The sequence below is a fragment of the Mirounga leonina genome, unplaced genomic scaffold (genome assembly GCF_011800145.1).
Source record: "Mirounga leonina isolate KUSES-001 unplaced genomic scaffold, KU_Mleo_1.0 Mir_154, whole genome shotgun sequence".
Taxonomy (NCBI): domain Eukaryota; kingdom Metazoa; phylum Chordata; class Mammalia; order Carnivora; family Phocidae; genus Mirounga; species Mirounga leonina.
The window spans coordinates 31,619,501-31,645,976 of NW_023270389.1; the positions used below are offsets into that span (position 1 = coordinate 31,619,501).

At 33.3% G+C, this 26,476-nt stretch overlaps 1 protein-coding gene across 1 annotated transcript in view; it reads left to right on the plus strand.

Annotated features, from left to right (window-relative positions):
* Positions 1-26,476, plus strand: part of LOC118014243 (DENN domain-containing protein 1B) — a 206,596-nt gene that overhangs the window by 74,914 nt on the left and 105,206 nt on the right. Inside the window, exons 4-5 of the mRNA XM_035010393.1 lie at positions 21,926-21,975; positions 23,928-24,047. Of these exons, the coding sequence (XP_034866284.1) occupies positions 21,926-21,975; positions 23,928-24,047 (170 nt within the window). The remainder of the gene's footprint in view (positions 1-21,925; positions 21,976-23,927; positions 24,048-26,476) is intronic.

The window sequence follows — 26,476 nt, forward strand, 5'->3', positions numbered from 1 at the left end:
TTCTAGAGAGTAAAACATACTATGGTCAGCAAGGGTATTGGTGTTTCTCTAGGGACTTCCTATACAGCATATGATTTCTGAAATATTCATATTCATAAAATTTACATATATACAAGTTCTCCCTAGGGCAGGCTGAGCATCTCTTCTCATTTTCCAGCTTTTTGTGTGCATCTCTTATAATAATAACATATCAAACGAACCAAATTATTTCTAGCATCTCATTTTATAAGGCAAGAGAACATATCTCTGTGCTTTTCAAGGAACCTCTAGGAAATCTCCAAGATAGTTTTAGTTATAAAAACATGTCCTGGAAGTTTTTGACTTTATCTATATTCAGAATCTGAGTTTGGGAAGGCAAAATTTAAAAAGTTGTTAGAAGATTGGAATGTTTGACTAAGATGGGATCCAAGAAGCAGCACTTGGTTATTTGTTTAATCAAAGTGACAATGAAATATTTAAAATAAATATGGTCAGGAACACTATTGAATAGTTCTTTAATAAATGAACTTTTTATTTTTTCTCCCCTTCAATAATAAAAGACATAACAAAGAGGGCACATACTGAATGGAGCACTGAGTGTTACACACAAACAATGAATCATGGAACACTACATCAAAAACTAATGATGTAATGTATGGTGATTAACATAACATAATAAAAAAAAAGACATAACATAGTGAACTCAGGACTAAGTGCAGAAATTATTCTGTTAACCCACAGGATAACTTAACAGTCTCATGAAACCTTCTGCTTCTTGACTAAAATGAGTCTTGGAAGTTTGGCCTTAGTCCACTGGAATGGCCTGAAAGTTATCTAAGTGATGTCAGTTCAGCTACCTCAGAGGCATACAGAGGTAAAAATAACTTTTTACATTGTAGGCATAGGCATTAATCAATAATCGAAGGAAACAAGCCCAAGTAGTTGAGTGAATTTTAACAATTTTCATAGCTTCTTTGAGAGTCAGGTATTATCAAAAAAGACAGACAAAAGTTACATTTTAAGTTTTGTTTCATTGTGACCTCTCATATTTAAAAACAAACTGACGCTTTAAGACATATTTCAGAGATGTGCAAGGCCAAACTAATTTCATTATCATCATCACCATATTTATGTTGTTTTAACATGCAGTGCATCCATGATTGCTGTTCGCAAATGAATTCATATATCTGTTAAAAATTTTATTTTTATTTTTATTTTTTTTTAAAGATTTATTTATTCATTTGAGAGAGCGAGAATGAGAGAGAGTACATGAGAGGGGGCAGGGTTAGAGGGAGAAGCAGGCTCCTCGCCGAGCAGGGAGCCCGATGCGGGACTCGATCCCGGGACTCCAGGATCATGACCTGAGCCGAAGGCAGTTGCTTAACCAACTGAGCCACCCAGGCGCCCTAAAAATTTAATTTTTATTTTCTAATGCAGTAAGTTTCAGTATTCAATTATATATGATTATATAAACAGTAGTTCTTCACTCCTCAATAACTTCCAAGAATACAGAGGTTAAAAAAAAAAAGCCCAAGAATTGCTGTTTTTAAGACAAAACTGTTCTTTGAAAACAAAAGTATATACACAGTTGTATTTATCCAACGCTGTTGTTCCTAGTGTAGTCTTAACCCCTCATTAATTACAACTTTTAACCTAAGTAACTAACTTCTGTTTCAAAGAAAAAGAAAAACTCTGAGGGGTGGATAACTGAGAACTTTCTGTCATGCACAAGCATTTTAGCAGATGACCAGACCTCATGAATACCCATAATACAACTTTCTGAAAACATACACATCCCATAAACATTTTTGTAAAGTGGAGAAAATTAGCACATTCATTAAAATGACCCAAAGGCATAACCATTTTATAGCATACAAAAATAAGAAGCACATAGACTTAAGTTATGCTTAGTAATCAATATTTTAGTATTCTATCTTGGAAATTACCTGGATATCCAATAGTTATACATTCATTTACTCGATTTAATACCAGTTTAATATTTTGGTAACGTAAGATTTTGGAAATTATGTTTAAGCAGATATGTAACAAAATATAATTACTTTTGAAATAAGTTTACCAGAATAATGATTCAGTTTAGTTAAATAAGAAATTTATATATTTTTTAATAACCTTAAACATTGTATCATGTTAGCCTATTTGTTCTGTACACCTGCATAAGTTTAGGAAAAATAAGCCCAAGTAGAATAAATCTACCCTTGTATTATATTTAACACTGATAAATCAGAGAAGACACTATATTTATTAAACCAAAATGATAAACTTAGATGAGTATGCTCATCTACCTTAATTATGTGAATTTGAATTCTCTAAGAACTTTTTTTTGAGGTTTAGCCCATTTGAAGTTTTGGAAGTTCAGTTTCCTTATTCTATAGGACTTTTAGGGATATTCATTTTATGTATATACCTCTCTTTAAGCCATTCAGAACAGAGATCCTTTATTAAAAAATTTTTTAAAGATTTTTTTAGAGCAGTTTTTATGGTTCATGACAAAATTGAGAGAGGGTGCAGAGATTTCCAATATGCCCCCTGCTCCCCGACATGCATAGCCTCCCCCATTATCAGCATCACTCACCAGAATGGTGCATTCTTTTTACCAAGGATGAACATACATTGACATATCATAATGACCCAAAGTGTGTAGTTTACCTTAGGGTTCACTCTTGGTGTTGTACATTCCGTGGGTTTAGACAAATGTATAATGACATATATTCATCATTATAATATCATACAGATATTGTGACTGCCCTAAAAGTTCTCTGTGCTCTGAGTATTCCTCTCTCCCTGTCATTCCCACCCCTAGCAACCACTCATCTTTTTTTTGTCTCCATGGTTTTGCATTGCCCAGAAAGTCATACAGTTGGAATCATAAAATATGTAGCCTTTTCAGATTGGCTTCTTTCACTTAGTAATAGGTATTTAAAGTTCCTTCATGTCTTTTCATGGCTTGATAGCTCATTTCTTTCAAGTGCTGAATAATTTTCCATTGTGTGTATGTACCACAATTTATTTATCTGTTCACCTGCTGAAGGACATCTTGGTTGCTTCCAAGTTTTGGCACTGATGAATAAGGCTGCTATAAGCATCTGTGCAAGAATTTCTTTAATTTATGAGACTTTATAATCTATTTTATTGATACTCTCCAGAGTTAGGGAAACATTTCACAGTAATTCAATAAGGAAAGGCTTTCTGAATTATAGATGCAATAGATTCACAAATACCAAAAATTTGGGTGGTATTTTTAGGTATAATGTATATAGTGAACAGATAATACAGATATGTAAGAAGTTGAAAAATAGATTGTTTAAAGTAATGCTGTATTTTGCAAGGCCTTTTTGCCTTTTTAGTTATGTTTTTGGTTGTTATTTTTAGATGAAAAATTTTGCCAAATATTGAATAAATGAACTGAACCTAGACAATTAGCATGTAGCTAAAACTATCTTGAAATTATTTATATAATACTTTTTTATTTTGCAAGGTACTGGTCTGGCAATGTAAGGTTGTAAACAAAAAGCTGTATTCTTACTTTCTAGGAAGCTTATTAGGCAATGGAAGATTGGGCTGGGAATCAAAAGTGAACAAACTATCATTCTGTCTTCTACTTGACAGAAGACTAACTTGAATGTATGACTTTAAGGAAATACTTTTTTTTTCTCTGAATTTCATTTTTCTCCTCTATAAATGGGGGATGCAGGAGCAAATGGTTGTTTCATGTTTTTACAGTATTCACTTCTACATATAATTCCAACAGAAGGCCAGGTGTTAATAAATGCCGTGAAAATTACTAACAATATAATGTAGGAATTCTGGGAAGGAAGACATCACACATTTAAACAAGCTTAAGAGTTGAGTCATTAGTGAGGAAGAGGAGGTAGTAAGTTTGACTAATTTTCTTGGTGGTGGCAATATGTAGTATACTTTTGGTAGCCTCTAGGATTAAAAGGCTTAAGGGGGGAAAACCATGTTTATATAGAATAGCAAGAAGCCGCTTTAAAAGGAAAGATTGAAGACAGAAGCTAGAAGTTGATATATAGCAAGAATTAGCAGAAATGGCAAGATGACAGATGTTACCTGAGTATACACTATGCATTATTTTTTCTAATACTAGGTGAATAAAGATAAATACAAGAAGTTCCCAACTCAGAAGGACCTCATATTCCAGTAGGGGAGACAAAATTAAATTAATCATAATACAGTACTGTATGAGCTATGATACTAATGTACAGGCTTTATGGTGGTTCAGCTGAGACTGCATCACAATTCTAAGTGGAAGGTTTAGCTTTGGACAGCAATGGTAAGATGTGCTTCCCTCTTTGAGAGTGGAAGGAATGAAGAACAGATGGTAGGGGCCAGGTTGAAAAAAGACAGTATTCTAGGAAGACTCAGTTTCAGGAATGTTAAAGTCTTGATTGTCATTCCTACACTGGCATGACTTGAGAAAAAGGGGGTAATGGGATGTGAGAGAGGGAAGTTTGTCCTAGATATTTTGCATAGGTCCTGTCTACATTATTGTTTCTTGCTTCACCAAGATTTGTTGTCAGTTGGTATATATGGAATAATGACAGTTGATCTGGTGTGCTGGAAGAGTATGAATCTTCATTGATTATTTTGGGATTGAGGGTTATTGGAGACCAGCTTTTAGGGTACCACTGAAGAGAAAGCAGTTTACAGGTCTCTAAGCTGGCAGTAGAAGAATATTTAGGAGGAGAATGTAGTTGTAGCATTGGTCCCATGTTTTGATTACATTCTGAGATTCCTTTGAAGATGCTGGTGCTTAGGAAGAGTGCATGGTAGGTGATCTTTAAACCTTATTCCTGACCACTGAGTATTTGCTTTAATTTGGTCCTTTTGTAAAGGATAAGAGTACAAGACACTGCCGTGTGTGTGTGTGTATGGTGTAACTGAGTATGGCACCCTAGTGTATTGGAAGACAGAACAATGAACTTGTTTCATGATTTGACACTGAAGTAGAGTGATAGTGTGAGACTTTAGAATTTTATTTCTTGCATTAAATAGAAGGCTTTATATCACAGACCTGTACCTCTGAAACAAATAATACATTATATGTTAAAAAAAAAAATAGAAGATAGTAGGAAGGGAAAAATGAAGCGGGGGAAATCAGAGGGAGAGATGAACCATGAGAGACTATGGACTCTGAGAAACAAACTGAGGGGAGGTGGGTGGGGGGATGGGTTAGCCTGGTGATGGGTATTAAAGAGGGCATATACTGAATGGAGCACTGGGTGTTATACGCAAACAATGAATCATGGAACACTATATCAAAAACTAATGATGTAATGTATGGTGATTAACATAACATAAAATAAAATTTAAAAAATAAAAAATAAAAAAAGACTTTATATATATTTTTATAGCATAGATTAGAGTTTGAATTTGTCAGTTCTGTGCTTTGTTCCATGAAACAAGTATCCTCTGCAATGAATGACATGCTAGTTACTTCACAGGATTCATTGTAGAGATTAAGGTCTATATGAAGCACCTGGGTAGGCATTCAGCAAGTGAGAGGACATGATCAAATTTCCTTTACACCATACCCCTGGCTTTTTCCAGGTCCCATTTCTTATTTTTGTGTGTGGCATTTCTGTTTTTACTCTCCATTTCCATTCTTTTTCTTCTTTCATTGACATCCATTGTCAATCTTAGATTGAAAATTAATTCTTCTTTGAAGGCTTCCCTGATCTCCAGTGCAACCTGTCTGTACTTCCATAGCCTCTTGAATATATTTCTGTATTCTACAGTTATATTTCCTTTTTGAATATTTCTATCTCCCCTACTCCATATGTGTGTGGGTTTTTTTTTTTTTTTTTTTAAGTTTCAAGGGGCAGAACTTTCTCATTTTTCAATTCCCACATCTCACACAGAGGCTGGTACGTAATAAGATCTGAATAAATGATTTTTGAATGACTAGATGAATGAGTGAGAAGCCAAGGGAAATTGAATAAACTTGTGATAGGTTATCTTAACCTTCTTAGAAAAACAGGAACAGGATAATCTAGGAGGAGTGGATTTAAGAGTGGTGTGGAATATTACATTTAGAAAGATTTCAAACTGATGTTATCTAATAGGGATTCATCAAAACGTGAATGACAAGATATGGCTTAGCAGAGGGGTTATGCAACACTAAGACTGTGTTCATTAGTTCCTGACTTGTGTGTTCCTTTTCTCTTTCTTATCTTTCTATAGAAGGATAAAACAATTAAAATAAAAAAAATTAAAATTCAACATATGTTAACAAACTAGTATGCTAGGTGAGAAAAATGCATTTAGAAATGCTTTGAGAAAAGGGTACATAATTACATAGTAATTTTAAATATGACAATAGTAAAAATTCCATTAATTAAGCAAATCTTTGTAGGAATTATCTGGAAACAGGTTGAATTACAGTTCTAAGAGTGAATAATAGTAAGAAAGTATGTATTATACAGTAACAGAAGAAATCTTAACCCTTCAGCTATATCTTCATAGGTCTTTTATAACTGCAGTTAGCCAGCTAGTTGGCAGATTCCAAAACAAATATACTCAACACTGTCTACAATTTTCATGTTCAATGACGTCTAGTGGTTGGTCTGAATGGTTTAGGAAGAATTGTTCTTTATTTATAAAAAATCTTTTTACACATCCATCATTTCAAAAAACACAGGTGACCCTTGAACAACATGGGTTTGAACTGCACAGGTCCCCTTTTTTGCAGATATTTTTCAGTAAATACAGTATTTCCTCTTTCTTATGTTTTTTAATAACAGTTTCTTTTCTCTAGCTTACATTATGGTAGGAATACAGTATATAATACATATGACATACAGATTATGTGTTAATTGACTATGTTATCAATAAGGCTTCCAGTCAATAGTAGGTTATTAGTAGTTAAGTTTTGGGGGTAGTCAAAAATTATATGTGGATTTTCAACTGCATGGGAGTTCAATGTGGGTCAGCTGTATTTCCTCTCTTAATGATTTTAAAAGGATTTGGTCAGAACAATATATAAAGTCTTATGATTTGCAATTGAGGTAGACTGGTAGCTGGACATTTTGTAACTTTGCTTCTTGCATCAGTTATAAAGAAGATGTAAATAATTTGGAAATAATCTATTACATCTTAATATATTCAAAATAAATGTTTAAATTTTGCAGATATTTAAAAAATTAGAATTTTTTTGCTTGTTTGGACTTGATTATGTCATTTTTAATGATCAGTGGATCGTATCAGACACACACAAAATAATCTAATTGTATTCTGTGTTTTTGTAAATGGAAAGAATGAAATGTCTTGCACCAATTTTTGATGTGTGATGGCTAATTTTTATTTCACTGCCCCTATAAGCATGTATATTATATATAAACACATATTTCTAAGGCAAATCGATTTCTTATTTTTTAATTAAATAAAATTTTATAGAGATATGATGGTTGATATAAGAGAATTATATCATGCCTGCATACTTTTTTTCATATGTTAGTATTTTATCAGTGGTCTATCTAAGTAACCCTAAAATATCAATTACTTCTTATTAATTTGTGATGTAGATACAGCATTAGCTGTCTTGTGCATTCTTGTGTCTAAGGAAGAATCAGAATAAAACATTATAAATAAGTGGCAAGCATGTGGGAAAGTACTTAAAATTAAATCTAAGAAAATCATCATAATTAGGTCTTTTTCTCTTCCCACCTTTCTTTATATAGACAAGATTGTTTCTTTTGTAGATGCAGTGTTAGAAAGCTCGAGGCAAAATGAAATCACATTCTTATTTTACCTGCATGTTTATCTTATATTTTCCACTGTTAAAATTTTAAAATTTTATTGCAAACAGGGAAACTAATTTGGAAAAATGTCGTGGTATTTTAGAAATTTTGGTTTATAGCTAAAATATTTATTGGGAAACAATTATGTAATCTAGCAAACTCCTATTGAAAAGAGTATTTCTGCATACATTTTAGATAATAAAATGTGAGCCCCTGAAGAAATGACCTTATTTTTCTGCTTAAAGGTGAACAAGTTTTATTTTAATGAGCTCTCAGAGATGAGGTTTTTATATTTATTTTGATGGCAGTGAAATTATTACATTCTAACTATGCAAGTGATTCAGACCAGTTCTGACACATCAGGCATTACTCAGCAGCCTACAGAAATTAAATAATAATAGATGATGCAGATTGAAAAAGATAAATGTGGTTTCACAAAAAATTACTTTTTATTGTGTGCAATAAACATTTGATGAAATAAATTTGGAATCAGTTCTATAAGGGGTTTTAAATCTTTGAGAGAAAACAGTTGAAATAATTTTTTCAAAGTGACATAACATAGGCTGATGAATCAGAAGTAGTTCTTGGGAAGTCAGGAGAAGAAAAAAGTATTTAAATATAAGATAGAAGCATGAAAGTCTGCCAGTTCAAATTGTTACATTTCAAATTTTCTTTATTTTTAGTTGAAAAAGAACTTAAGATTAGGTAACTATGAAACAAAACATGGAAACAAAAGTAACATTTTCAGATGTTACTTGATGGAAAAATTAGAATTCTTCAAAATTGACATAAAGTCAATATTAATTCACATAGAATATGTTATTTTGAAATAATCTTGCTTATTATAATTGTATACTGCTTTAAAAAATACCTTTGAGGGAAATTTCTTTTTTAGGAATTGGTATAAGTTGAGTGAGGCTTGTAGGTTACAAGAATCAGTAACTAACCATAAGTTGCCACCTTCTTTTTGTTTGGTTATTTCTATTTTTCCTCCCCATTTCAGTACATTATTAATAGATAAGCTCTTTTAAAGTAATATTGCCAGGTTGTTTACTAATGTTGAAAATGTAAGCCTAAAATACAATTGGGGAGAATAAGTAGATATAAAAAATTTTACTATTAAAATTTTGAAGTTTAAAAAATATTCTCCATTAGCTGAAAGTGTTGAACTTGATCAACATATGGTACGAGCTAGCCTCATCCCCACCCGTTCTTTTGTTATCTTGTTATTGTTGTAAGGCTTAATGACAGTTGTAAGCCATAGTTCTGGATGTGGGGGTTAGTCCACCCTGGGGAGAAGAGGAGGAAACAGCAGTGTGGATTATGGAAATATGGATTGATCTAAAAAGAGACCTCTTGTAAAAGAATGGGCTCAAAGAAAAGCTAGGAAAAACTGATGAAAAGATGATGGAATATGATGTGAAAATGATCATTTGAAATCTTTCCTTTCATTCCCAGCTGCTATGTTTTGGGGAAAAGGAATGCATTTGTATGTTAAGGGAGAGCTAAAAGAGGCCAGATGAATAGTACGATTTATTAGATATATTTTCATTTTGGGTAAGATAAATTATGTGCATTTTAATAGACTTTGCATATGTTAGACTTTTTAAATCTTAAAGATGTAATGTTAGGTATGATATTTCATAGAAATGTTTCAAGTAGTACACTTGATTAATGATTGGCCTTTAAATAGATCTGATTTCAAAAATTAACTTGATGGTTGTTAATAATTAAGTATTTTAACTAATTGTGATGGTAAATACTACATTAAAATATTAATTATTGCTTATTCTATAAATTATTATTCAAATACATAGTTACCAGTTTATTCATATGTATTTTTTCTAGACAAGGGATAACATTGCAGTTTATCTTGGTAAGCTGGTACTAAATGGTAACACATATTTACCCTTAGCCTATTTGACCAGAAAAGACAACAATGCAGTCTAGTGGTCATTTTGGTGAATGCAGACATGAGGTCCATGTGGTTTTAACTAGTTTCTGATGTGCTTGTGTATAGTGAAAGAAAAATTGTTGCCTGATTCTAAAGTTTGGAAAAAGTTAGATTGGGAAAAAGTTAGCATGACAGCATAGAAATAAGGCATTAGGGAGAGGAACATATTTTGAAGGAAGAATAATGTTTTCAGTTTTGGATATTCCAGCTATTCTGGTAGGGATGTCTTCTAAGTAGGAGGAAACCTCTGACTGGAGTTTAGGAGAGGATGATGACATGGTTTCACATAGCTATTAAGTAGCTGACCTGGGTTCTGAATCTCTCATTTTTCTTTGGAGTGCCCAGATTTTCATCTACTGTGTCTAGCAGTGAGATTGGATTCCCCATGGAGAAGTGAAGGCTAAAGATAGAAAGAACCCTGGGACCACCAAATGGAGAAGGCTTATAGAGAGGAAGTCGTGAAGCAGCCCGAAAAGAAATGACAAAGATGGGAGGAGAGCTAGATAAAGTGGATACAGACAGCTCAGGAAGCTACTTGTAAGCAGGGGTGGTTTAGGGAGAAACCTGAGCTTCCTCAGATCATGGGGAGGATCACTTTCATCTTCTAATCCCAAGTGTCTCATGCATGGTGGATACTGAATAAATGTATATTATATGAATAAATGAAACGTGACACATTGTAGAAAAGTCAAATATGATAAAGACTGAAAAAAAAGGCTATTGGATGAAGAAATTAGAGATCACTGGTGGCACCAAGCTGAGAAGAATCAACAACGAGAAGTGCTGGAGACTTGCTGAATTTACATCATACTTTAAAGAAAATTTTCAATGAAAGAGAACTGTTTTAGGTCTACTTTTTAGCTGACCAAAGGTTGAATCTAACTTTGTGGAATTTATTTTAGTCTGCTTTTACAAATAAACCACTCCTGTTTTTATAATTATTCTTGGTCTCCACATATTCCAATACAATAATATATTATAAGAAATATGTAGAAAGTATGAGATAATTTATTCAAGAGTTATTACTTCTTAACTGAGAGAGTTTATCAAATGACAACATGTAGTTTCTGGTTTATTGAGCAAAATCCTTTACAAGAGATTCAGGAAATTGTGTTTTCTCTTTAAGGCCATTTATGCCAAAGTGAACTAGACTAGGAGTGATCAAAACTCATTGCTATTTGGTGAGGCCTGTTTGGTGGCTTTCTGTGTGTGAAAAGAACCAGTGTTCACAGTTTAGTTTCTCATAGAAAGAGTTTTCTGCATTACAAGAACTAAAACCAAAATTGGCACCTTTACTTATAATCTCAGCAAGAGGCCAAGGATTACGTCAGCAGAGAGTGTGAACTAAATTTTTATTCCAAGAGGTGGATGTTCTATGATGGGTGAGGTAGAATAAGTTTGCAAAATAATAGCTCATGGTATTTCTATTTAGAATTTCAAGAAATATTCATTCAAAAAAACCCCACTATGACTTTAAGTTTAATTGTAGTTTGACATATTAAAAATTATAGGCATGTACATTTTTTATAAAAGAAAAATCTTGGGTAATTTAAGACAACCTAAAAAATATATGTATAAAGTCAGAGCTCCAGGAGTCTTGATTTTTAGTCCTGCCTGTTGACTGTATTTGAATAAAGTTGTAATATTAATTATAAGTACTTTAGTTCTTGCTTTAGATTGAAAGGGATAAAAATGTCTAGCAAACTTCATTGAATAGAATTGCTAAAGGTATAACTGAACCCAGGGTGTTCACTATCTGAGCTAGTTTTCCTTGTCCATCTGACCATCATATACAGACAGCTTTGACCTAGCTACAAATCTTCATTCTTGAGCCTGAGATGAATAAATATTCTCTCAACCCTAACTCTCTTTGTTACTATTAACCTTGTTTAACCTCATCCTGCTTTTGTTACTCTAGTATGACTTACTTCTTATGGTATGGTCCTTGTTCTGCCATGTGACACATGATTTTGTTTCAGATTTTAAAGAATACACTTCAAATTTAATTACTTGATATTTTATTCCTCTGTGAGAATCAACTTAAGCCCCCATTTATAAGTCTGTTATTTGAAAGGAGTTAGGTGTTAGTTTACTGCAAATCGAATATTCTCAGTAGTAATAAACATAGGCATAAGCAGCATTTTTATTTATTTATTTATTTTTGCCTCAGAAGTTAATTTCAAGGGAATAGAACAACCTAGGGCAAGTAAGACTCACATTTGTAATTACATATTATCTCATGTTTCTCCTCGTGATTCCTTCATGTCTTGGCCCCTTTTATTTTTTTCATACACCAGGTTGAACTTTTGTTTTGAAATACTAATTATATAATTTTAACTCTTCATAAATATGGGAAATATCCACCACATAGAGACCAAATGGGCATCAAATTTAGGCATCTGCTGATTATATGTTGGAACCTTCATGAAAACAAAGTGAAAAAAAAAATACATAGGATAGAGAATAATGGCTAGAAGCTTTAGCCTATGGATTTAAGTCCTGACTCTAACATTTGCTAGCTGTGTGACTTTGGACAAGTTACTTAGTCTTTTTGACTTCTTTTTGTTTTTTCCACCTGTAAAAGGAAACAAAACAGAAGTTGTTGTAAGGACTAAATGAGGTAATAGATGTAAAATGCTTAGGTCAGAACCTGGCATAGAGTAGGCTGTTATTATTATTATTATTATTATTACTACTACTACTACTATACGTGTAGCTTGAACTCACGACCTTGAGATCAAGACCTGAGCTGAGATCAAGAGTCACACGCTTAACCAACTCAGCTACCCATGCACCCCAGCAATGATTTTATATGAAAGTAATGAAATAAGAAAACATGCACACTCATAAATCACATTTCCTTGAACTGTCTACCAAGGCAAATTTATTCTGATGATGCTAGAAACAGTGTAATTTAATGTGAGTTCAACACATTTTTTTCAGAGCATGAGTGATGTGCCAGGCACTGGTTAGGCATGAGAGGAACTCCAAAGTTGAATAAGCCCCAAAAGATTTTAGAGATTCATTTGTTTCCATTTATTATGCCATTGTAACTACTAAGACTTTCTGGCTTGCAACTAACTTCATTGATCTCTGGTTACTGATGAATGACATATGTTGATTATAACATTAGAAGTGGTTAAAGACTCTATAACCTATATCTTGAAACAAATCATTAGGAGAGCAAAGACATGATATATTTTCATCATTGTATGAGAAGATTTGCTGATTTTATAACCTGGGGATATTATAATGGAGTATTTGTTGAGGGGAGTATAAAAATATGAAGAATAACATTGATCTTTCATAATGTTGGAGAATAAAACAGTCATAGCTCTTACCCATCACCTGGCTAACAATCCCCCACCCCCTCCCCTATAAAACCCTGTTTGTTTCTCAGAGTCCATAGTCTCTCATGGTTCAACTCTCCCTCCAATCCCCGCCCCCCTCATTTTTCCCTTCCTTCTCCTAGTGTCCTCCATGCTATTCCTTATGTTCCACAAATAAGTGAAACCATGTGATAATTGACTTTCTCTGCTTGACTTATTTCACTTAGCATAATCTCCTCCAGTCCAATCCATGTTGATGTAAAAGTTGGGTATTCATCCTTTCTGATGGCTGAGTAATATTCCATTGTATATATGGACCACCTTACACCAGTTAGAATGGCAAAAATGGACAGGGAAAGAAACAACAAATGTTGGAGAGGTTGTGGAGAAAGGGGAACCCTTTTACACTGTTGGTGGGAATGCAAGTTGGTACAGCCACGTTGGAAAACAGTGTGGAGGTTCCTCAAAAATTTAAAAACAGAGCTACCCTATGACCCAGCAATTGCACTACTGGGTATTTACCCCAAAGACACAGATGTAGTGAAAAGAAGGGCCATATGCACCCCAATGTTCATAGCAGCAATGTCCGCAATAGCCAAACTGTGGAAAGAGCCGAGATGCCCTTCAACAGATGAATGGATAAAGAAGATGTGGTCCATATATACAATGGATTATTAGGGGTTTTTTGACCGATAATTTATATATGGTACAATGCAGGTCTCAAGTGTACAATGAAATGAGTTTTGACAGATGCATACACCTGTGTAACCCACATTCCTTTAAAGATACAGACTTTTTAGCACTCCAGGAAGTTCCTTCTTGCTGCTTTCATGTCCCCTAACCCACCCCACAGCCCCAGGTTACCACTGTTCTGATTTCTATTACAATAAATTATAACTTGGATACCTTTGAGAGTAAGAGGGGGTGCTACTGATAATTTTCTGAGAAGATACATATGAAGTGTTGTGGGCAAACCAGGAGGAATGGTTTCCTTACTCTTTGCATCAAGTCCAAACTTCTTAGGTAGCTTTTAAAGACCTTATGTATTCAGTCCCTTGCTTATTTTCAAGCTACATTCTCTTATCATTCTTCCAAACTTTGTACTTGTTCTTTCTCATTTCCATATTTTTGTACATTTTCTTTCCTATGAGGGAATACCATTCTTATGTCTTCTCTACCTCCCTCTTCTCATGCGATAGGCTGGCCAATTTCTCATTCTCCCTTCATTTCTCTACTTAGAGAAGATTTCTTCCCTTGGGACTTCCACTACACTCTTCCAGAAGCACCGCTCCTAAATTTGGTTTACATATCTGTCTTCTAGGCTTCCTGGTATTCTTCACTTTTCCTGCCAATGCTCTTATTACATTACAATGTGATTGTCTGTGACTGCCATTCACACATTAAATATTTGGTAAATAAACATACATAAACATATTGATAACTGATATAAATAAATTCACATTGAATTTGTCAATATATGAGTACTGGTTAGACTTTATACACTTTAAATAAATGGTCTTCATTGAACAGTTTGTATTTTATAATTGTGTACTTACAAGTTAATTCTTCCAAACAAAGCCTCCAAATAGTTAAACAATCAATTGATTTTTTCCAAACTTTTAAAATATACTATAATTTGCATTTCTGCTAGATGATTTTACAGATTCCAAGGACTTTCAAGGCATAGAGAAATAGTAAATATACCATTGCTCCCAGAATATAATACTCATCTAATGGTGTATTTTTCAAGCACCTTAAAGTGTACAGTCCCTGATTTATTCTTTAAAACTAAGATTCTGTTCTTTCTTAAAAGCATCAGACAAATGACAAGATTCCCATCTGATGTATCACAAGATTCACTGTCTGGGGAAAATTAGCAGTTCAGGCATAGTTCTGAACTAGGTTCGAGGCAGGACCAGAAAAACAGGATAATTATAATTTACTGCTCTGGAACATATCATATCTATATTTGTCATCTGTAATAGAAAAATCAGTTCTCTAATGTGTGACCTACACAGTGAATGGAGAATATGTCATGAATATCATGACAGAAGGATTATCCACACATGGCCTAGGTATGAAGAATAACAGAAAAAATATGAATCAAGAGTCTGGTAGCCTGTGACTGAGGAAAAATATAAAATAATTATTAACAGAGAACAAAGAGAGATAACACTATTACAGGGCAGTGAGAGAAAGAGAGGATATGTTTTCTAAGGCTACATTTAACAATATCTTTGCCAAGACAGTTGAAGGAAAGGCTTCATTTGAGATTGTAGAAGAAAGCAAGGAATAGTTTTATTCTTCAAGTTGGTCAGTACCTTACCTAGAATTGGTAATTAATCTTTATTATGTGGATTGATTTAAGTACATGAAAAAAGAATTTTATTAGGAAATCCTCCTTAAATGAAAAATGTCTGTTGGCATGATTCTTTGAAGATCGTTTTAATTCAAGTAGCCAATATGACAGCCCAAAGTAAGCTCCTACACATGTTGGATTATGAGATACACATATGGTATAACCTTGCAGGGTTAACAGAGGCTGCTCTTACTGTGTTTGGTTATATAGAAATAGTATAATGCATTCAAATCTATATCTACATGTATATCTATATCCGTATGCACCTATGTTAAATATATTAAAAATCTTCAAAAGAGACAGATAAATTATTCAGTATAATATAATATTTTTCATCATTTTATGTCTCAGGATGCTAACATTTTGGCATAGGCCATTGAACACAGGACCTTAAATGTTTTAGTTATTCAGTAAATATTTTTTGCGTAGATAAATATCTTCATTGGAATTCATATGATGTTTGAGAATTCTTAAAACAAGTAACTAATTAATAAAAGAGCTAACAGTTGTCAGGAGGTTTTTATATGCCTGACATCGTCTAATCATTTATGTGGATTTCTCACATAATCCTCATATAAATCCCCAAATAAATCCTCAGTCCTACAAAATAGATAGCAATTTTTGCCCATTTTCTGGAAGAGGTGAATGGAGCACATAGCCAATACCTTGCAGAGCCGGAATTTGAATTTTAACTCTTGACTCCAGAACACTGTGCACCTGGCCACTGTGACTTTCCATCTAATGTGTGTGTGTGTGTGCGTGTGTGCATGTGTGTGTGCACATGCGTGCATGCGTGTGTGCACATGCGTGCATGCATCTATTTTGTAATGATCTAATCTTAAGTCTCCTTTGTTCCGAAAATCAGGAATCATATTTCCTTTATCCTACACAACATCTAGCTGCGGGGTGAAGTCATGGTAGCCTATCAGTTGACTGAGGTAAAACTTGTTTTTTTCTAAAAATTGAAGTATTTTCCTAATTATCTTCATCCTACTTATCTTGATTTAAATGATTGACATTCAATTTTAAATACTTTAGTATCTGTAAATGCAAATAAATTTTATAGGCAATGTTCTATTTTATTATGTATTTCCTTTGATCTAGAAAATGTTATTAGTTAAAATAAGGTGAATAAAGCAAAGAGGTATTAGTCTGAAAGCAGTGAGAGGTTATATGGTTATTAGAAAACAAACTAGAAAACAAACTAAGTGGCTTTTTAGGATAATTGTTATTCCAATCCTTGATTAGAAGTTAAAGTTAACCTAGGGATAAAAATTTGAAGGCAGTTTTTAGTAGAATTTTGACAAAGAAACTTTGGAAACCCATTTGCATATATATGTATAATTTTCTTTCATGGCTTTTAAATGCTTCTTTTAAATTAATGAGGGAAATATACCTTGTGTTGGCCAAGCAAACCACCTATCTAATTGTGAATATACATATTTTTTATAACATCACTCTGCCCTGCTTTGAATCTAGGCTTTGTCATTGGCAGTAGGTTAAACTAAAGTGACTGCAGACCACAGAGGTCTCCTCATCCTTCTAAGACTGATACACAGAGAACCAAAATCCTTAAAATTTATGTTTCAACAGCACAGTTCTTTTTATAGAAGAATATATTTGCTTCTTGGCAAACAAATATAAATCTTCCAACAATAAAAATTCATTTTTAATTTTTCAAAGTGAAAAATAATTTGACCAGCGTTCACAGTCTAAATAGTTTTAGTGTCAGAAATCACAGACTTACATTACTTTCCTTAATTTAAGGAGGAATGACAAAAGAGAAGTTTATTTCTAATTGAAATAGTACATGAAAGCAAATACCAAGAGAAAAATTCCACAGTGGGCTCAGTTATTCTGACAGTTATTCCGTGGCTTTAAGGTTAAAATACATTCTCTTAATTAAAAAACAAAAAACAAAAAACTTCTTTAAAAAAATGAGAAGATGATGTCTAAAGAAGCTAGATACATCTTACCATATTAATGTAATTCTACCTTTTAATAAAATGCCATCTGATTTAGTCACTCTATCAGGTTAGCTGTATTTCCCTTGACAATTTAATGCATCTTGCAGTGCCCCTGTGAGTTTGCTGTGCCGCCCGAAACATCTTAGTGCACAGTGTGGGAATCTCAGTTCTGCACCGTGCAGTCTGCTTGTGACCAAGCAGCTTAGTGTATGTTTCTTTGAATTCATAGTATTAATTAATTTTCACATATTTGGGGAGATAATATTCAAAGTGAAGTAATCACCTTTTTAGGAATGGATGGCCTTTGTGAAAAATTAGATTAGAATTGACAAATGACCCCCTTGTTGCTACAAAATTATTCTGAAAGTGTTACTGAAAGAATAAAATGATGGATATTTGAAAACTGTTCTTATATAAATTGTGTTATATTTTTCCTGACAACTTTCTGATTAAAATTATTGTGTGGAATCTTAAGAAAGAAAATATGGTATTTCAGCTTCTTTATATAAAATTACATGCATCATGGTTAGCAGAAAATGAATAGGTTTGAATTTTGACTTTTCTTTTAACTAGTCTAAGGCTAAGCTAAGCATAGATAACCATTTCCCTTGCCAGTGATTAGTTTAGGAGTAGCTGTGACCTTCTGGGCTAATTAAATATATTGGGAAAGTCAGCTGTGGGGTCGAGGGGGCACTTCTGGGAAAAGTTTCCTCGCTGATGAAAAGAAATAACAGAAAGAAATGGTTCTTTCACTGGACACTGCTGTGTCTTCATGTGGTGTGCTGAACTCTGGCAGCTTATTTTGTGACCATGAGTATAGGTAGCTGAGGACAAATCCAACAAACACAGGACAGCAAAGCAGAAAGAAGGACAGAAGTTTCTGGAGTCCTCAAAGAGGATGTAGAATTAACCAGTCCCTGAGCAAATCTTGTCACTTTTTGCAATGAGAGAGTAACTATTCCTGACCTATTAAGCACCCTTAACATTAGTCTTATTCCTTAATTATACAGTTAGTATATTCCTTGGTTAGTTACAGTTAGTCTTATTCCTTAAATATGGATGGTATTTGAACTGAGTCAAGACCCTTATGGGTCTATAGTGTAGGTGATGAATGTGTTTTGAAAAGCCCTCCCAAGTGATTCTTAACACCTTCTTATCTTCCTTCTAATTCTTCTGCCCTCCCATTGAGAACTTCCGGAGTGAGATAGTTATGGAATTGAATTAAGAGGACTTGATTATATATAGGAGTTAAGAAAAGGGAGGGGTCTAGACAGCTACCATGTTTTGGTTTGGGTAACTGGATAGATGGTGCTGCTGTTCCAGGTGATAAGGACTACACGTAAAAGAATTGAGGTGTCTAGGGAACATTCAGAAATTGATACTAGAGAGTAGTTAGATATATAATCCCGGAGTCAGAAATATCTTAACTATAAGACTAAGAGATTGGTAGTTGTAGTTGAAACTGTGGATGTAAACAAAATTTCCTAGGCAGATACACTTCATCAGCATGGAAGAGAGGAATATATGGAACCTTAGAGAACATTAGTGTTTCAATATAGTGTAGGGAAGAAGTAGTTTAAGAAGAGGAAAACAATTACTGGTGTCAATAATGATATGTCTCATTTCATTTGAGATTTTTCTCTGAGAAATTCTAAGACCTTTGTGGTTATTGAACTTTAATTAGGAGGTAAACTCTGCATATTTTAGTTTTTTCAAAAAGTAGATTCTTAAATGCCTTTTTCCTTCTTCTTTGATCAATTTGTAATGCTGAACAGTAGCTTCATGGGATAAAGAGTTATTAATAAACCCCTCAAACACTAGCAGTTTGCTCTCTTCTCTCTCATGAGATCAATTTGACCATAATGCTTATTAATAGAGATCTGGGATATAGTGCCAAAAAGAAAAACCCAATGTATAAATTTTCATCAGTCCTTATTTCCAGTCATTTATATGATGGTAGATGTGTTGTTTTTAGGGTATATGCGCATATATATATATATATGCCATATATATATATATGCCATATATATATATATGTATGTGTGTTTATGCATGCCCTTTGTATTTGCTATTCATAACTATATTCTATTTCCTTTTGTTATTACTATTTTTAACGTTTGACGTTTTAGTCAGTGTGTTCTTTTTGTATAAAAATAAAATATTTTAGAGAATTGAGATGACTTAGAAAATTCAAATAATTTTTCTTGGCTGAGGAAATTAGGTATTTCCTGAAAACAAAAGCCTGAAGAAAACAGAAACATAACTTTTGAGGAGTTTTATCTTAAAGCTTTCACATAATCTATGGATCCCCATCTAGTGTGCATGTGTGTGTGATATCAAAAACACTTTATAATGGAAGCATCAGACTTTATGAACACTTCCAATACATATAAAAGTACAATTTTCAATTAACATTATTGCTAAAAGAATAAAAAAACTTTTTTGCATGTATCTTATTCCTCCCTTCAACCTCTCTCTCTGTCTCTTTTCTTTTTTAACTTCAGTTTGAATAGCACCTGTAATTAAGGAAGAAAACCCGAGCCCTGGGAGCTAGGTAGGACTTTCAGCTATTGATCTGTGTAAACCCAGCTTATACTGTCAGGGGAGAAACAGTCAACTGCTGAGCTGCTTTGTCACTGACATAAGCTGAGAGAGGATTTTTTTGTCTATACTGTTTATACACTAGTCTATAGACCTGCTGGCTGGTTGAATTTTAAAGAGTGCGGAGGTTTAAAGACTTGTCCCCTGAGGGATGCTTCTGCCAGTTGGGAAGCGAGCTGAGGCTGTTTTGCAGAAGTGTGTGCATGTGTGTTGCTTGTGGAGAAAGGGAGGGGGAGGGTGTGAAAGATTGAGCAACTAACTGGGAAACATTCTTCTTAATTTCAGTCTTAAAACTGATGTGAAATATATTACTAATTTTGGTATATTTAGAAGTAGACAATGAGTTTTGAATACATATCTATTGTTACAAAAATTATATGAACAACTTTGCAAGGGAGGGATGTTAAAATAGTGTTCATATGTATAGTAAATATGGTAAATGGCTTCACTTTTTGTAGCACAAGATAAGGATTAGCAATGGACAAATGAACTTATTTGTAATGAACTGTTTTCAGTTTCAGTAATTTAAATTATTTCAAGTTTAGTGGCTCTTTTAATTACATTTAACAGAATTTTTCAATAGTAAAGCAGCTTTTTCTAAATACGGGGTCTGGGCTCATATTTTTAAAGGTATGTGTTCATAAGCAAAGCAGGATACCTTGCCCTAAAGATAGAAGGACTGCTTTTTTGCTTTTCTTTCTGCTTCAATGTCTTAAGGCTTCCTTGAAGCTTCCTTAGATATTGGCATTGGAATTTTATAATGTTTTTTATTAATTAATACCTTATTGCAGTCTACATTTTAAAAGAACATGATAAATTCTACTTTAAAACACTCAATACTAGGTTTCTGTAGAGGAATTAAATATGCAGGTATTAATGATTTCTCTGGATGTAAATTTTATTGGTAAAGAGGTAGTATTTTTGGTGGCGGTGACTACTGCATTAAGATATTTGCTCTTTTTTTTTTAATAGGAAACGTTCTCATAAATCTCTTTGTCTTATAAAATCACCTGACTTTGAACTTATATGATGTTATTTTCAATTCTAAAGCTTAACTTTAGAATCAGAGTTAATTTTAAGTTGTTTTTCCTATATAAAAGAATAAATCTTTTTCTATTTTTTGCCAGGTGTCTGACAGTTACTCATATTTTGTTATGATTATAACGTGTATGATTTCTAAAGGCTTTTAAAATTATTTTATAATGACTCTATAAAATCACTGCAGGTTATTTTCTATGCTTCATTAAAACACTGATTTCATATTAGACAATCCATAAACGAAAGTGCACAGAATAGAAGCTATGTTGTTTTAAATTTAAAGGCTTATTTTTAGATACACATTTTTTAAAAGAATGTTATTTGAGATAAACTTAGTGTTGCTGTTGTTGAATTTACCAAGAGTTGAAACATATAAATGTGTTTCTTTAGCTATAGAAAGTCTTTTTTTTTTTTTTTTAACTGTTTTACTATGGGACGTGTAGATTTGTTATACCTCTCAGTAATTCATGCCGCTGCCAACTTCATTCCCTTTTCTCTGCCTGCATTTTAATTGAAACAACATTTATATTTTTGAGCCAGGATCTGTCAGAAGTCCCTGTGGCTAGTCTGTGGTACAAGTAGCAGCAGACGTAGCTTACCCATATGGTGCGGTGCTTCTTGTAAAATCCATATGGCCTTGTTGAAGGGAATCCCAGCGGGGATGTGAAGGGTGTTAATACCCTTCAGGCCAGGCCTTTCCCTCCTGGGGCTTCCGTGGCATTGTCAGTGCAATCTGCCAAAGCACCAACTTAATTCCTTTTTAATAATCAATTATTTTAGTCTAGGAACCTGTGCTATTTTTCTTAAGGAAAAAAAACAAACAAACTTTTTACCCCCTAGAAAAGGTCTCAAGAAAAAGTTTTAAGTGCATCTTTTAAAATATTCTAAAGCTTTTTTTTTTTTTTAATTTGCATTTGCAGGAAGTACTACAGAGTGTGCCCAAGTTCTGTTTCCCCTTTGACATTGAAAGGTACAGTATAAGCCATCATTCAAAGTAACTTCAACTCATCCCAGTGAGCACTTTAAAATTGTTTCATGTGTTTTTTAATAAAAAGAAATGTATGTTCTCTTCACTGCTTCTAGCAACAACAAAAAAAGGACCAGAGGTTTAAAATTAAATAATATTTGAAAGGAAGAAGCCTTTTTACATGATTATATCTTTTGTTTTCTCCACTGTGGCCAGTTAGGAGAAGTCTTAAGGTTCCATTTCTTCCTTTTGTTCTTCAGGTACATATTGTAAGCACCTGCAGAAAAAAAAATATTACTATATCCTTAATCAGAGCCTTAGAATTGTGTCTTTTAAAATTAGATGTATATATCCTGGTTTCTGTCTCACTTCACCCTAATTGAAAAGACCATCTGTGTGATATTGTAAAACTCTTGCTAGTTGTCTCCCAAGAATAGCTGTATAGAAATAGTGCAATATTATGGAAGGCTGCAGGGAAATCCTCCCAGCAGTTTTGAAAATCTCATTATGTTTGTATTTTACTGAACAAATAATGAATAGAGTATTACCTGTGTGTAGTTGGAATTTCACAGAATATATAGGCCTTTGAACATAAAAACTAATTATTTATTGTTTTTCATGTGATTTTCACACCCTGTTATCAGTTTTTTTAAGAATATGGTATGAGGGGTTTTAAAGGAAAATTTATTTTCAGAAAATACTTTGTTAAAGTAAAGATTAGTAAAAATCCGAAATTTTACAATGTTAAAGATAATGCCTTCTGAATGAGGCTAATTGATACTAGTAAGTATTGCTGATGAATGATACCCCTTGTTTTACCTCCTTCCTGGAGAATCAGCTGTGCTTGTTCAAATTGCAATTTACAAATTACTAGCAAAGATAAAATACAAGAAGAAAGGCTTTTGAAAGTACATTGTGAACATGGGCACTGGAGGTGTTTTTGAAGTTTGTAAAAATTTTTTCTGAACTGTCCACTTAAATGTGTATTTGTGAAATATTCAGCACTTGAAATGCAGTATTTCTTGACAATTGCAAACAATTTGTAGTATTGGCACACTGGTAATAAAGCAACTACTTCTTTCTACATAATTCCTGTGGCTATTTCAGAACCAAAATTTAGGTGTCATAGATATTTTATCGTGGGACCAGGAAGCAGATGTTCAATTATGGTTGTCTAATGGCAGAATGATAGCCAGTAACAGAAGTGTGTTTATATATTTTAAATGGTGATAAAGATTCAATGTAATGGTTTATATTGCACGTTACACCGCAGTGTGACGCGTACTATAATAGCATGATACGTAGGTCAACAGCTAAAATTCTTTGTAGTAAGCTTTTCTGTGGAAATTGTGTTCTTTCTTTGTGCTTGGAAATTTGTTCTCAGTACGTAGGTAGTTCTAGATGAGAAGGCTAAAAAATGCCAATAGTAATTTTTATGGTGCTTTACTGGGTGAGAATGTCAACAGAAGAAACAATTAAACAGAGGTGGTGTGGTGGCTGCCATTGGATGCTAAAGCAGCCTGATTTGCTGTCTAAGCAGTCTTAAAATAATATGACAAGAGAGGCTGGAGTTGAGCAGAATCAGTCATCATGTTTTGCTTCTCAGTTCAACAGTCTCAGTAATGGTATTTTCAGATTTATGAAGCATTTTAGAAGTACTTCTAGGCATGTGCAGACTTACAGTGAAATACCTTATGATTCCCTACTAAGAGGTTAGTATATACTTAATTGCTCGGCCTGTAAGGGTTACAACTTAATGTGATATTTGGCTCATTATTTAGTTGTTTACACATTTCACACTCATTTTAGTTTTAGAACACAGTTCTAGATTTGAGAACCAACTGATTGAGAAGGTGAACCCAATGGCTCATGTAAATATATTCTTGCTTTGTTTTTCTTTAAGAAAATTCTCACACGAAAACACATTGAAGTTTTATAATATTGCTGTATTTTAGAGTATCTCAAAATCAAGTCGGACAGCATTTTACCTTTGTACTGACAGACATTGAAAGTAAACAGAGATTTGGATTCTGCAGACTCACATCAGGAGGCAAAATTTGCTTGTGCATCCTTAGGTGAGTATTTATAGTAAAAAAAAAAATGGATGCATTAATACATTAATTGTGCCTTTCTTTTGTACTTTGTTATGCTTAGGATGCTTAAAAATATGCATATAAAATTTTTTTCTTATTTGTTTTCTCTAAATCCAAGTAAACTGAAAAATAACTTTATCTTCTATATAGAGCATCAATTAGATTTAAAGATTTACCAGTAACAGTAAAACTTTTCTTGAAAGAATTGGCTCTTTTAAGATTAGTTTTTGTGGGTTTATTTTTGAAAAATTAAATATTAAGATGTGAGTTTAAATAATATATATTTCACCTATTAAACAGGATGCAAAAAAAATCAATTAAATTAATACATGCTCTTTTCTATCACTGACCCAGAACCTGGATTTTTGAAAGTGAATTACTGCTTTAAGGCAAAGGTTGTAAACTGGTGATTCTGGGCAAAAATATTTAATAGAGATGTTTTATTTGGCCATATGGTGTTTTAAAAATGTTTGAAGATGTTTCTAACTTTATAAATTTTAGTGAAATTTTGCGTAGAATTCAAGTTTCTAATTCCTTTTGGTAAATGGGAATATTTGCTAATTCTGGTCTTGCACTTCCCAGTAGCAGCAATATGCTAGAACTAAGCAGTGGGTGTTTAGTTGTGTCATGAGTTTAGTACTTTGCCACAAGTCCTACCTGTCCCACTTCCATCGCTTACATCATTTGCCTTGATTCAATAGGTAGTTAAGATTGTGTCTTCTTTTTGTAGACCTAGGATTTGAGATGCTGGCTGTTTACAAGAAAGGATTCTGAAAGTTAGCTCCCCTTTATTATGTCTTGATGAATCAGAAATCCAGATGTATTCCATAAAAATAGGGTTCTGTACTGTGATTATAATATGTATATTGGTCAAGGTAGATTCTGTGGAAATGCTTGTAGGAAAAGAAATAACATCTAATTTAATAATTAAAATGTTATAAAGAAAACTTTGGTATAAAATTGATGTTTGTTTGCTATTTAGCTACATTCATATCATTCTTTGAAGTTTAGGTTATAAATTTACCCAGAACATTTGTTAGAGTTGGAGAATTTTCTTCAACCTTTATTTAAAAGTAAATGCTTAACTGCTTTATAAGTGTAAGAAATAGAATGTGGATATTCCTCCATTCTTTCTTTAGGCAACAACTCTTTCATTTGGATAATAATTGTATTTAAAACATATGTTTTATCTGGAAGAGTATTATGCTTCAAACTATAGGTTGATTCTTATAATTTGAAGCCAGTTGATTGTGCAGTGAGAGTGGGGGTGACATGTGGAAAATGGGTAAGGAGGGCTCCTTTTATCATTGTGTTTAATGCTGAAGGTTCAAAAGCTACACTTTAAAGGGGAGTAGAACCTTATCTGCTCTGCCCAAGGCAGGTTTGTCCTAATAGAAAGACCAAAGCTGTAGGTGCTTTCTAATTTTTTTCTATCAATTTTTAAATCTTTTCATTAAAAAAGTCAAGTTTAAAGAAAAGTTTTAGGAATACTACCGTAAACTCTTGTGTATACATCACCGAGATTCACAACTGTTAACATGCTTCTTCCTCTCCTTCCTCTCTCTCTGAGTGCACACACACATACATGCAAATTTTTTGTCTTTCTTTTTCTCTTACTGTTTTTGCTGACCCAGTTGAGAATAAGTTATAGACATCAGTTTTCCATAATATTCGAACCTGTATTTTACAACTTTACCTCACTGCCTCCAAAATGAGTTCCTGATAGTCATAATTAAAGAGGATGAAACTTTGTCTTTGTTTTGAACTTTTAAAATATTTTGAATACACTGAACCTATTAATAATTAGCAAATAGTGGGGTGCCTGGGTGGCTCAGTCTGTTAAGTGTCCAACTTTTGGTTTCAGCTCAGGTCGTGATCTTACAAGTTGTGAGATGGAGCCCCACACTGGGTTCTGCACTCAGCGTGGAGTCTGCTTGAGATTCTCTCCCCCTCCCTCTCCCTCTGCCCCTGCCATTCGTTCTCTCTCTCTCTCTCTCAAGTAAGTAAGTAAATAAATAAATAAAATCTTAAAATTTAGCAAATAGTTACTAAATGTTCAGAATAGTCCCTATAAATGTGCTTACAGAATAAACTTTCTCAGAAATTTCTGTTTAAATTTAGGAAAGCCTACGTTACCTAAAAGTATCTACACAAAAAATGAACTGTAGCTATTTGTTAAATTCCTGAAATACTGGTATAGTGTTCATATCTCCAAACCAGGGGTCATTAATTTGTAGGAAACAGATTCTAAAACTGTTACAGTAATCAAGTTATTGTTATCAAACTTGCGTATGTGGAAGAACACCAGAGTGTTGTAGTACTCTTTGAATTAGGAAGGTTTACCTGCAGAAAATAAGGTTATGTTACATAAATGTAATAAAAAAGTAAAATCATATATGCCAATAAAGAAA